Source organism: Pieris napi, chromosome 10 (assembly GCF_905475465.1).
Source record: "Pieris napi chromosome 10, ilPieNapi1.2, whole genome shotgun sequence".
In the NCBI taxonomy this organism is placed as follows: Eukaryota; Metazoa; Arthropoda; class Insecta; order Lepidoptera; family Pieridae; genus Pieris; species Pieris napi.
The window spans coordinates 8,882,744-8,893,775 of NC_062243.1; the positions used below are offsets into that span (position 1 = coordinate 8,882,744).

The window sequence follows — 11,032 nt, forward strand, 5'->3', positions numbered from 1 at the left end:
GTAAAACTGGCTCTAAAGTGCATTGTTTGTGATCACTCTGTATATGTAAATAACTTAAGGGACATATGCAGTTTGTAATTGCGCAGTGCGTAACTAAGTGGACTGTTTCAAAATTGGCTTTTCATTGAGAAAGTTCAAGGTTAACAAAAAACTTTTACATACCCACACACATACAGACATACGTACGACAGCCACACTAATATTTATTAAGATTATATTTTACTAGGGTAAGCGGTCCATAACAATTCTTTGTTAATACAATACACTTGGTTTTTTAGTTATTATAAAAGCTACATAAATAAAATAAATTAAAAAAAACTGTTCTATACCATAAAATGTAAACTTAATCATAAATGAACTAATTATAGACACATTTGTATACAGTCATAAAATAAGATTACAGTGCATTCGTATTTTAAGTGAAAAAATTATCTTCTAAGAAATTTCAAGTATAGTAAATTCGTATGCTTTAATACCAATATTTAAGTGTCTGACACCTATGCAGACACATTTGATATATATAAATACACTAATCCTATCCTCATGATATAGGCTTTCGCTCAGTTCCCACCGACACCGTGGGTACAGTCAAGTCTTGTTCGTTTCTATACAAAAATCTACAATTATGTACTATGGATACTTCTTAGGTTTTCCATATAAAAATATGGTAACGTAAAGTAACGATAGCTTCTTCGTAATGTATTTGTTACGTTTAAGTTTAAATCTTACAATAATAGCTTCTTTTTGAATTAATATAGAATTGACAAAGAATTGTATTAAACATTTTATTTCATGTAACCAAAATATATTGTCCACTTAAAGGCGGCTCGTTCTCAATGTGTATTTATTTAATAAATAGAAAACAACATTCATCGTTTGTATTCAAAGAAAGATCTTACATTTCTCTTTTTATTAGACTTTTATACGAAACAGAATTATGGACGCACACGTTTTAGTAATTGGAAAATAAATTGTTCGATTTTATTGTTGTATGTACGTACGTTAGGAGTTCTTAGACGTAGAGTTTGACCGCTTTACCGATAAAAATGCCTCACTAGTGATTTAAACATCTCTCAACTAAATCACACTCAACTATTATTAACTTTTTATCATTGTTCTTTTTATTATTGTATTTTTATAATTGTCTTTATCTTCAACCGTCCAAATTCTTTAACGTAAATGTAATAATTGTCTCAGATCATCATTTTTATAAAGGTTCATTTAAAAGTAATCAAAAATATCTCAAAACAGTACAGCAGCTGACCATAAACATCCGCCATCTTGTCTGACAGTAGATTTGGAGGTTGTTTGAATTTTGAGCGTTGTTTAAGTTATTCGGTTTATAGGTGTAAAACATATTTAAATAGGGGTAAAATTGAGAGGGTAAAGGGGTACTTATGTCAAATATAAATATACATTTCGGGCCATTAACATCTCTTATCATTCAATATTTGTCTGTTTTGTTCTATCTCTCTACTCTGTGACACTAGCCAACCAACAACTTACCAATATTATTTTAAATTAGTTATATTTCTAAACCTCTCAAAGTAAATATCTAAGATCGCTACGAGTCTTATTCGAACGAATTGAACTGTGTTTGTCGCATTGTCAGTGTTTTTTTGCGTAGAAGATTTTTTTATACTAATCCAACAACGACCCCCACTATACTTCATTAAAAATTTGTTGTTATCATACACTGCTAATACCATCTATACTTAATCCACTAAAGGCTTCATATTACTAAGATTAATAATTCATTAGAAATTTTGCAAGTCAATTTAAAATTTTCTTTGGTTATGTACTCGTATATGTGAGCCAAAATCTTTGCAAATATCATACCAGTTGAGGTATAATACATTTAAATACAATTTGTTTTTACCTTTTAATAAACCAAATAAGTTTAAGATGATAAACGAAAATCACAGTAAATGTTACCATTACTTTATAACACAAATGCTGCAAATAAATATTAATATTATCTAAAGTCTAGACATGATGAAGTCCCGTGAGCTTCAATGAAACCATACAATATAATTTCAACCTTCCAATTTCATTACAAGTCAAAGAACTTTCTTAAGTATTTACCAAAATACTTATATTTAAGTGATAGCGGTTTCAATATTCATATCTCATAGTGTTATGTATACATAATTATATGAACAAGAACTTGAACGTTAATTGATTTCTTCGTATTGCGCTCACGCATCGCAAATTGTAGCCCACAGCGGCTTGACGCCCGGAATATATGTTAGAGCAATTTTGTGATATTATAACACATAAAACTGTTTATAAGATGATGAAAATTATAGGTTTCAAGCTGATATATTTTTCACAAAATAATCAGTATTTTCTGGCTTAGATGTCTATCTTATTATTATAGCATAAATAAATAATTAAACATTTTAGATTTAAGACTACGTAAAAAAATAAAACATTATTTTTTACTTAAAGTTATTATTTATTTATACACAACAATACATACACTATCCTTACAGTACTAAGTATATACGATAATGTCGAACAAAATAAAATATAAAAAGATATATAATATCGCTACTGTGTACTCACTCTGCGAACAAGATGTCGATAGTGTCAGAGACAGCATTGAGCATATAAATGATGTTATATAATGAAACATTATTTAAATATAGATGATATTTTATGTTTTCAAAAAATCCCCGTGAAGTATGTGTCTGTTATTTAAAACAATTGTTCAGTAAATCAATCGCTTCTAATTTTTTTGTTTTTGCCGAGTAGGGTAAAGGATGAACAGAAGTTACATATTAACTAATTCTAAAATAAATATTGGAAGTAAAATGTATATCTCAATTAAATTGAAAATTAATACTGTTATTTGCTAAGAGAAGAGATTATTTTCTCACAAAATTTTAAGGAATTAATTAATAAACCAATGCTAACATGTATAAATAAAGTAGGTAAATCTATCTTATTACACTATTTTACCTATAGTACCGATCATTATTTTAACCGACTTCAAAAACACAAAGGCTGAGGTTTAATGATTAAATTTTATGCAATTCTAAAGGTGAAGGAATTTTCAAATACCGTCCAGTACTTTTTGAGTTTTAACATACAAATTATTAGTATAGATATTTAATAGGTAAAATTAAAAAAAAAATCTTTAGGTTTGTAATAAATCAACGGAACCCTTCCTTTACCCTTGATGTTATTTTAAATGTTACGAAAATAAAATGCAGCATCCGTCATTATTGGAATTCGTACGGAATTCAGTACTCGATAATAATTTAGGTTATTTTCAACAACTGTCTTTGTTTAACGCCAGAAAAAAGGAGACACGACGCAATGTCTACAGAACATTTACCAAACATTTACTCTTATGAACATTTATTTTGATTACAGATTTGTATTAACACAGCAGCCTAGTCACACGCTAGATCAGTATCAATTTGCATTGAGCAAGCATATTTGCAGGTGTTTTTGTAACCAAGATTATTACTTCAAAGTCAAAGTCAAATCATTTATTTCAATTAGACCAGCTAAAATGGCACTTTTGAACGTCAAAAAAAAAAATACAAAGAAGATTCTAGTTGCCCCTTCCAAATGGTAGTTTCGTGTGGAGAAAAATGGGCAAGAAACTCAACACTTACTCTTTTAAAATACGTTTACAATATTATGTTACATTTGTTAAATAATTATATGTGAAGACAATGTACTCTTAGAATACTACTATACTAAAAAAGTTAGTATACATGTTCCTCACATATTTACAAAAATCGAAACCGTAGAATACTAACATTATTAATAAAAAAACACAACAAAACAGTGTGTGAGATAAAATAAAATAATTACATTTGTAGCATTATAAATAAAAAAATAATAATAATAACAAAAATATGTTAAAGCAAAAAATCAGCCACCAATTTCATTTTGACTTATATTATTATATATTAGAACATGTTATTTGATGACAAATATATTATTATACAAACAGCGCCCACATCTTTGCACAGTCGGATTTTTTTAATAGTGTAGAAATAAATAAATAAATGTTACTCAGGGTTAATGTAGAGGCTTTATAATAATAATACTAATGGCGCTACAACCTTTTAGGTCTAGTTATTAGATTTCTGTATCGGCTCCGTGATTATTTCTAATGGCAAGTAGGTGATCAAACATCTGTGCCTGACACACACATGAAGAGTTCTAATGGCGACACAATTTATGTAATCGGTAGAGAAGCTTTTGGGTTTTTTCTCCACAACATTTTTTTCTTTACAATTAGTATCGAAAGAACATTCTAACAGTGATTTGATACAGTTTAAAAATACATTCGAAGCGATCAGATTTTGTTCTACGATTATGGCTGGCGATTTTTACCCTAAATCTACGTATTTGCGGGCAGTAGCCTCATTAAATCAATGTATAGAAGACATTAAAAATAAACCCGGTATTCGCGATACATAAATAGTACGTGGGATGTTTATTTGTGTCTGCCGTCTGCCGGTATGTCCATAAACTACAGAGGCGCCACCTATATTGGGGAATTTGGCGGGATAATGTAAACAAATCGATGTTTAGGTACTTTAAATTTTATATATCAGTAGCTCAGTGTTATCTGTACAAAAAACACTTAATTTGATAATTTAATATTCGTACATTGTTTGCTTTTATTGTGGTGGCACACCGCTATTGTTAAAATTTGTTACAAAGTTTTTCTATGAATTTATTCACAAACTGGTTCAAATAACGGCATAAAGCCATAACACACTCACTGCAATACTAATAATGTTATGATAGCATTTTCAAACGCAAATTTGGGTAATTTTAACTAAAAATAAGGATCTTAAAATCTTTTATTCAAAAGTTCCTAAGTATTTTCCGTTCTGTAAGCAAAACTTATTCAAATTTCGAACAATGAGATCTTGAATCTCAAACACTGTATTGTTAACGTTTACATCTCAAGTGGTGTATATTCTGTTAAGTGTTTCCTAAAAGCGGTTACATTTTATATGAAAGGCTAATTTATAGTAAACATTTTAATATATATGCGGCCCCTTAAATATTGCTTCAACAATTGTAAAAGCTCTTGTATAATGAAGTCCAGTCCAGTGGCGCTACAACCCTTTCTGGTCAGCCTTGCGATTCTGTAACTCACTTTTCGAACTCTCACAGCGGTTTTCGCAGCGGCGGTCGCGCTCAAATTAGTCGTGAAGCAGTCATTTTACGATTTGGCTTTCTGATAAGGAGGGAGCTTGTAGTTTATCAGAATGCCGTGTGAATGAATGAATGCTGTTCGAAAAGTGAGTTACAGAATCGCAAGGCTGATCATTTTGGATTGCATGTGTTTTATTTAATTATCTTTTAATCCACTAGTTCAACTATCAGCCTTTTGGGCCTTACACATACCAAAATTTTCTTCTAAAAATGCCCGTTTTATAACAAGTGTAATTTGATTAATTTTAATGTAAATTTTATTTGTACTATATTGTTTCAGGCGCTCTCTTTGGTGGTATTCTCGGTGGTATGGCGATGCGTTCTGGAAGGCGAAGGGTTCTGCTAGCAGTAGCCTTGCCATACACACTGGCATGGCTGGCAACAGCTTTGTCGACGAGTGTTGATATGATTTCAGTCACCTCTTTTTGCGGAGGCATGATTGTTTGTTGCATAACTATGATAACGCAGGTGAGTTTCATTACATATTTGTGTCTCCAATTTGCTTAGTAAATGTTTCCTCTTATGTATAAAACCAGAGACATAGTGATGGCAACATTTATTCAAAGAGCAGTGCGCTTCTATTGTGTATAACTTGGACAAATAACTCCGCAATCTGAGCGTCTGGTTTTTTTTGTTAAGTATTGTATTAAATTGATAGTCCTCAAAAGCGCGAATATAATTGTAGCTTCAGTACCGTTAGCGAATACAGCAACTAATAATACTTAAATATTTTTAGTTTTAAAACAAATTCAAAAATGTACTGAAAGGAATAGCTTTTATTATTCTAGTATTAAAGTAAATTATATAAAGGTATGTGTATATTTTCTATACATAGTGTTATTTTAACGAATAAAAAGCTTCATTTGGCTTTTTATTAATATATCATGAGTATACTGAAAATCATTTATAATACTTATTTTCTCAATAACTTATCTTTTAATAAGCATTTAACGACCTGTATGATATCAAAACGTGTTGGAAATTTTGATCTCTCGAAAGCTTTTACGAACAAGGTTACGTGTGTAAATGCCTTTAATAAGACGCTCAATAAAATTTACTCTGAGCTTTAAGGAAGAAGTTTAGATCTTATTTATAAAACAACTGTTGCCCTCAATTGATTACTGTTTTTCACAGTATTTTATATACTATAACTAGCAGACCGGCCAAGCGTTGCTGTGGCTAAGATTTTTGTTATATTACATAGTAGTAAACTATTCAAGAGAAACGGCAGGAGAACACCAATCCACCATGCTTTATTGGTGGTTATGCCATTAAATTGTAGCTTATATGAAACGTTGGTACTTTCAACACAGCGCCATCTATTAGAATTGTGACTATCAAATAATAAACAAATATTTTGCAGTAATATAATATTGCGGGTATAAATTGAGATGTAAGCTATCCATCTTTTAAGTTAGATCAAACTGCACACGGTGTGCAAATTTGATTGATATCGGTTCGGTAGTTTAGGAGTCCATAGCGGACAAACAACGTGACACGTAATTTATATATATTAAGATAATATGTAATAAATAAAGCATTCAATGGCCATAACTGACAAAACAAAGAACGATTGCAAATAATAATGAAAACGATTATTATTTTTTCTTGAGCAATCTTTTTTGTGTGTGTGTTCTTGTCTACCTGAATAAAATAAATTATACGTAACATTTGATTCTTAAATACAGTAATTTCAAAACTCATTGACGCAGTTAACAATGCTGTATGTTATCAATTCGTAAATCATAATATAATAACTAATAATTGCATACGCTACCCTACGGCCATTTATCTTGTACTATAATTAATTTTATTGCACCGATATCTTACTTTGTAATTGTATCTAACAAACTTTGATGTATCATGGCCGACGTTACAAGACTGACATTACCAATATTTGAGCATTATTAAATATACCTTAAAACAAAATAGTAATAGAAACATTAGCAGAATATTAAAATATGTTTTCGCATTTTAAAATACCTTGTAACAAAATGTCTAAATATCTTTGCATCAGTCGTGACAAAGTATATATTATGGCGCCTGAGATGTCAAATGTGCAATGACGACAGAAGTTACTAGCTCCATCTATTATACAAAACTGGCAATTTAAATTTTAATTGCCAGGTTTGAAATAAAAATGATACAAAATTGGCATTAGGTACTTATAAAGGCAAGAATCCTTTATGAGTAAAAAAATTGAGCATTAATCAATGTACCTACTAACTGTATATCTCGGCATAGGCTGTAAAAACACCTCATTCCCATCAATAGGTATCGCAGAAAAACTGCATTATCAACCATATTCGGTGTATGAGTGCGTTTCCACGATTCCCCCGTATAATACCTGAGAAGATGTAAATTAAATAACTGTTCTGTACAAGCTTTTGTGTAATATAAGGTCATGAAAGTCATAATTAAGACCTAATTATCTATAAGATATATTTTTGTATCACTTATCTATCTCCCACATCAGATCCCATTTTTATTTACATTAGATCTAATACTCCAAACTAATAATATGTCGTTGGGACCTGCAAGCATAATGTATGGTTTAAATGGGACATCTCACCTTACTCAGTTTGAAATTAGTCTTCCAAGTTTAACAAAATTCATTTTAATAAAGTAGGTAAGATTGTTTTTATCAATGTATTGAACCAGTTGTTTTGACCAAGAATGTCTTTTTAAAAACAAACTTTACACGACGGATCTTATAGCGAAGTATATACAATATACATTTATACCGATTCCCAGTAAAGCCACTCGAATGAAAACTATTATATCAAATATAACATAAACATTAAACAGATAATAGTTCTGAGAATTATAATTTGCCGTCAATAAAACGAAATAGGCAATTTCTCCGCAGTTATAAAACATTTACATTTTTTTAAATGGGTAGAGTTGTAATAATTTTTATATAATTTAATTAGAAATTAAAAGTATACATCAAGCCAGTTTACTCAACAGAGTCTTAACATTGACGCTTTAAGGGTATTATAAAAATTAGGTCCCCAATAATGTCCTAAATAAATATGTTCATAGTTATTTTTATGAGTTTTATTACAGTGGAATATTTAATATAAGTAAGATTTAATGGATCTGGTACAATTAAGCTGAACCAACGTGACGTGAGATATTAAAATTCAACAGCGATCTGTCACGATTTGTTCCGACTCGGCAATTATCGCACGAATCGTAATTAGAGACGCTTATTATCAATTTGTTATTTGTAAGAATAATTTTAACGTCTCAATTCAGGGATAAATATTTGTCACTTATTATAATGAACGTGACGATAAAATTCGTCATTACGGCAATAATTAAATGTATACTAAAATAAATATAATTTTACATAGTTTGATCTATAATATTTATACGATTGAACATCAAATTTATAAGGCTAAAGTCTATGTAATTAATAAAATATCCATAAATGTGATTGTATCATCAAATAAAATATAAGCCGTGTGTGCATCTTAATAATATAAATTTCCTTTGTTCTAGGTGTACGTGACAGAAATAGCTGTACCCGAAATACGTGGCTGCTTGAGCTCGGTACTGAAAATACTAAGCCAAATAGGCATCCTCACATCGTTTTCTCTCGGAGCGTATCTTAACTGGCAACAATTAGCATTGGTAGTTGCCGCCGCACCAATTCTACTCTTCTTGGCCCTCCTGTTTGTTCCTGAAACTCCATCTTCTCTGCTGCTAAGAGGAAAGGAAGAAAAGGCCGCAGAAGCCTTACAGTGGCTTCGTGGCCCTGATGCTGATATACGTCAGGAATTAGCAACAATCAGAACGAACATTTTAGCAAGCAAGCAGTTCAATGATGGTAGAGCAGGAAAGCTTAAGGTTCTTCTATCCAAAAGACTAACAAGACCAGTTCTCATCACCTGTGGCTTGATGTTCTTTCAGCGGTTTACTGGCGCTCATGTCTTCAACTTCTACGCGGTACCAATGTTTAAGAAGACGTTCAGAACTATGAGTCCTCACGGTGGAGCGATTGCCATTAGCGTAGTACAATTAGTAGCCTCTTGTGTGTCTGGTATGCTCATCGACAGCGTTGGTAGACTACCATTACTAATGGTCAGTGGCTTTATGATGTCTATTGCTTTGGCTGGTTTCGGATCGTATGCTTACTATGAAGAAGTCTTTAGAAACACACTAAATTTGACACCCGTTGAACCCGGATACGACTGGATTCCCTTGCTATGTGTTGTCACTTTTACCATAGCTTTTTCTCTCGGTATCAGCCCCATATCATCATTGTTGATTGGGGAACTGTTTCCATTAGAATACAGGAGTACTGGAAGTGCTTTGGCAACGAGCTTTAGTCATTTATGTGGTTTCGTGAATGTGAAAACAGCAGCTGATTTCCAAGACCACATAGGTTTATACGGGTTATTTTGGTTATACGCTGGGATTTCGGTCCTTTGCCTGTTATTTGTGGTTTTGTTCGTTCCGGAAACAAAAGGGCGCGAGATCGATGAAATGGACCCGAAGTATGTAGAATCGTTATGTATTAACCGATAGTATTCGTTTGTCTTAGTATATCAAATAGACTGATAGCACTTGTAAATATAGTTTTTCTTCGAACCAGTATTATAGTTAGTTGTCTTCAACATTGAGTCATGTGCCTTATTGAGTTCCTTCCAAATACATCACAGAACATATTGTATTGTTAAATAAACCTTGGGCTTAAGTCAAAAATATTTAAATACGCTCTTAGAACTTAAATAATTTAGGAATGTGGATGCAGTATTTTCCATCTTAGTAAATAATCTTAAAGGCAAGTCTTCACGCGGCTCCATAGACAAAATAGATGTGTGATAGTTTCATAGACTAATTTTATATTTTTATATGTTATGAGCCATAGTAATTAAACTTACAAAGTATTTAATTAATATAAAACTTTTATGGTAAGATCTGAATATTAAGTCACAAAACTATAGCAAATAATTAAAAACAGATAAACCTTTTAATGAAACGACGAGTTTTTAAATGTTATATGTATACAATTTCTGTATTATGACAATTGCATATGTTTAATAACATGTATTTGAAATTATCAAAAACTTCAAAATTTACCCATTATTGTAAATATAATTCTAGCCTTTATGGCTATGTAAAAATATTAATGTTTATTGTTATTTTGTGAAAATCACAAACGTATAGCATTTATTTCTACAAATTAATTTAAAACAACACTTAAATGTGTATATAGATTGTAATACGAAATTTTTTACGATTTAAAATAAGATTATTGTCACAAATATTGTACAAAATCAAATTAAATTAAGTAAACAATGTTTGGCCTATGTACACATCGGGTGCTAAAACGGGTGCCTTAAAAATTAGGAATTTCTAAAACAATATTAGTTATATATATTTTGTACATAGTATATTTATGTAGTGAGAGTGTTGCCATGTTCTGTACAACACATAGTGTATTTTATGTACTTAATGATTTTAAGAGTTTTAATAAAATATCAAGTATTATATTTGCTTTTTTATTTTCAAGTTTTAATCTACCAGTTCTTTTTGATTAAGTTCTTGCAAGGCATAAAAAATAAAAATATTATTTCTCACGGATGTGCTTATGTTTACACTTAATGAAAAGTCTGTTTAATATTGGTAGATAATAACGAATCTGGAGTACGAAACAGTCAATATTGGTAAACTATCCAGATGTAATCAATAATCAAACAAGTATGATTAAACCTTACGTGCCAATTCACTCTGCATTCGGCACTATTACTTACACAAAGAATAAAATAGTATGAAAACTATAACGCCTGCAATTTTTTATTAGCAATATTCAGACCGGAAACAT

General features: G+C 30.8%; 1 protein-coding gene across 2 annotated transcripts in view; it reads left to right on the forward strand.

Annotated features, from left to right (window-relative positions):
- The window catches only part of LOC125053336 (facilitated trehalose transporter Tret1-like), a 57,731-nt gene extending 47,033 nt beyond the window's left edge, over positions 1-10,698 (forward strand). For both annotated transcript variants that reach the window (XM_047654658.1, XM_047654660.1), the window contains exons 4-5: positions 5,477-5,664; positions 8,704-10,698. In XM_047654658.1, coding sequence (XP_047510614.1) covers positions 5,477-5,664; positions 8,704-9,732 — 1,217 coding nt within the window. In that variant the 3' untranslated portion in view covers positions 9,733-10,698. The remainder of the gene's footprint in view (positions 1-5,476; positions 5,665-8,703) is intronic.
- Positions 10,699-11,032: the final 334 nt, after the last annotated feature.